The sequence below is a fragment of the Lupinus angustifolius genome, chromosome LG03 (genome assembly GCF_001865875.1).
Source record: "Lupinus angustifolius cultivar Tanjil chromosome LG03, LupAngTanjil_v1.0, whole genome shotgun sequence".
NCBI classification, from domain to species: Eukaryota; Viridiplantae; Streptophyta; class Magnoliopsida; order Fabales; family Fabaceae; genus Lupinus; species Lupinus angustifolius.
In genome coordinates, this window is record NC_032011.1 from 16,396,139 (window position 1) to 16,398,647 (window position 2,509).

General features: G+C 33.0%; 1 protein-coding gene across 1 annotated transcript; it reads right to left on the bottom strand.

Annotated features, from left to right (window-relative positions):
* On the bottom strand, positions 1,844-2,444 carry LOC109342381 (ferric reduction oxidase 2-like). Its single transcript, XM_019580374.1, has 2 exons — positions 2,243-2,444; positions 1,844-2,130 (listed from the first exon to the last, which is right to left on the bottom strand). The coding sequence occupies exons 1-2, from the start codon at positions 2,442-2,444 to the stop codon at positions 1,991-1,993; spliced, it is 342 nt and encodes a 113-aa protein (XP_019435919.1). The 3' UTR covers positions 1,844-1,990.

Here is a 2,509-nt window from a genome sequence, read left to right on the forward strand (position 1 = left end):
CGTATTTCAACAAATTTGGTGTCTGGTCAGTTGGGCGGTGCTAAGTGTCCACGCCAGACTGCTTAGTGAGCAGCTTCATGTTGTTGGTCCATGCTTGTGGTCAAGCACTTAGTTTGCCATGTGTACATAAAAAGTGGCTTATGTAGACAATTCCTTGCTTGACTATTTCTTGATTTTGTTCTTCTCTTCAATTTTTCCTAGAAACTTCACACAAAGATTTGAAAATGAGGTGGACAAAAATATACAACCAAAATATGACAATTTATCTAAAAATTATTGAATTAAGTTGGGTTTGCATGATTTGCATAGGATAAGTGCCATGAAAAGTGTATGAAAATTAGGTATTTTTGGCACTTATCAAACCCCCAACATATGTGTTAGAACCAATTTAGTTTTTGTGCTAAGCGCAGGAATCTCCGCTTAGCAAGAGGGGTGGTGCGTTTAGCGCAAAGGGCTGCACTTAACGCATATGAGACAATGAATAAATAAGAAAAAGACCCCAATTGTGCTAAATGAGGATGTAGAGCCAAGCACAGCAAACACTGCACTCAGCGAGACTAGAAGGTTTCATTTATTTAATTTTATCATTAGAGTAACATTATTATTATCAAAATTTGTTGTTGATTTGGTCTATCAAGTATTAACTTGACATATTATAGTCATCCTTAGGAACCATTCATTGTGACATAAATTAGATATGGAGACTTTTGTTCCATTGTGTTGATTTATTAGCTGAGAATTTCTCCATGCGTTGTATGATATTTGTTACAAAATAATTCTCTCATATCATAAGAGAAAGGTTCATTATAGTAAACTCCACTATTTATATTCTCATTCACTGTTTCAAAAGTGAAGGTTATTTATTACCTATATATCAAATTTTATCGTCTTATCTATTTATTTTTATGCATTTTATTTGATTTCTTGTGACTAATGTTGTGCATTGATCGTTTTCGTTGCACCAACAATGATTATGAATTAGTCTTTACTTGTTCTCTGCAATGGTAATAAATTCTTTAGTTACCCGTTATGGATTCAGGTTGACCTCACATATTTATATCCTCTATTTGTCAAGTAATGAAAATCATAACAAGATTAATAAAGGAGGTGAGTACAATGAAATTGAGTTGATATTGAAAATACATTTCTATGATTTGTTGGATATAGTGAAGTGTTGGTCCCGTTTGGAATGTAAGCAAGATGAAGATATTTATGGAAGTAATGTCTAGGCTTTCTGTCAATACCTCCCAATTTATGATTTAGTTGATCAGTGACAATTCCTCTCAAGAGATAGGAGTTGCAAATGACATTGTGTGACTTATAAAAACTTCGAGTGGAATAACTTTTGAACCTTATTACTTATAAACAAAATTTTTATTATACACATTTGTACTCATTTTTTCCATGTATGGTTGAGATTATTTGTTCAATATGCTTCTTGAGTAAATGTAATGAAGCTAATATAAGTATTAAAATATATGACAGTATGAGCAAAAGCAAAGCATAGCCAAGGATACCGGATAATTTACAACAAAATATTATCAATCAATTCAAGGGATACAAATAAATTCACAATAGAAAACTCCTTAAGAGTGAGAACACATAAGTGAAAATGCAAGAGGAATAAAGAGGTCAGTGAAAAAAGATAGAAGAGTGTGGAGTAGCCATAATTATTCAAAACCACTATGACACATCCTCTGCCCTTCTATCCTCCCAAGTATTTGATTTCCTTTTAAGACTTGACTTCCCATCTATTGTTGTCAATACCACATGCAGATTTATTACAAAATAATTCTCCCATATCATAAGAGAATGGATTATTAGAGTAACTCCTTCAATTCATATTCACATTCACATGATACCGGCGAGGAATTGAAGGTTAAATTATTGTTGACAAATCAATTTAGACTTATTTATATCAAAGAGATAAAGCTACTGAGTTTGTTAAGGTAAGCTGAGACCTCAAGATCCTAATAACATTTAAAACTTATTACCAGCTAAAGCTAATAGACTCAAAATATAGATTTTCAGCTAAACCAGATGAGCAAATGGCTGCAACCTCCTGCCTCATTTTCTTGGGACCCGAAGCAAGGACTTTCACACTTGACTCTTTTATTTCAAATAGAATCCCTGCAAAACAAAAAGAAAAGAAAAGGAAAGGAAGATTAAAAAATATATATTAAGTAATGACAATTAAACAATAGGTTTAGGCCAAAGTTAAAGGAAAAAATAAGTGACTTACTTCTGAAGTTCGGCCTTACACCATAGTGTACATTTGTAGTTTGAATAAGGGATTGGCATGGAAGGCTTTCCAACTCTCTATCTATGTTGTATATCATTGAGCTTGGAGACATTGTTGGTGTTGACACTTCCAAGTTCTGGATCTNATTTGCTTCCTTAGCATTGTGTTTCTTGTTCAAAACAACAGCACCACTTGCAATCATTACTATGGATCCACATATTATCAGCATATTAAGGAAAGACCTCAAAGGGAATGAGAATATTGCAT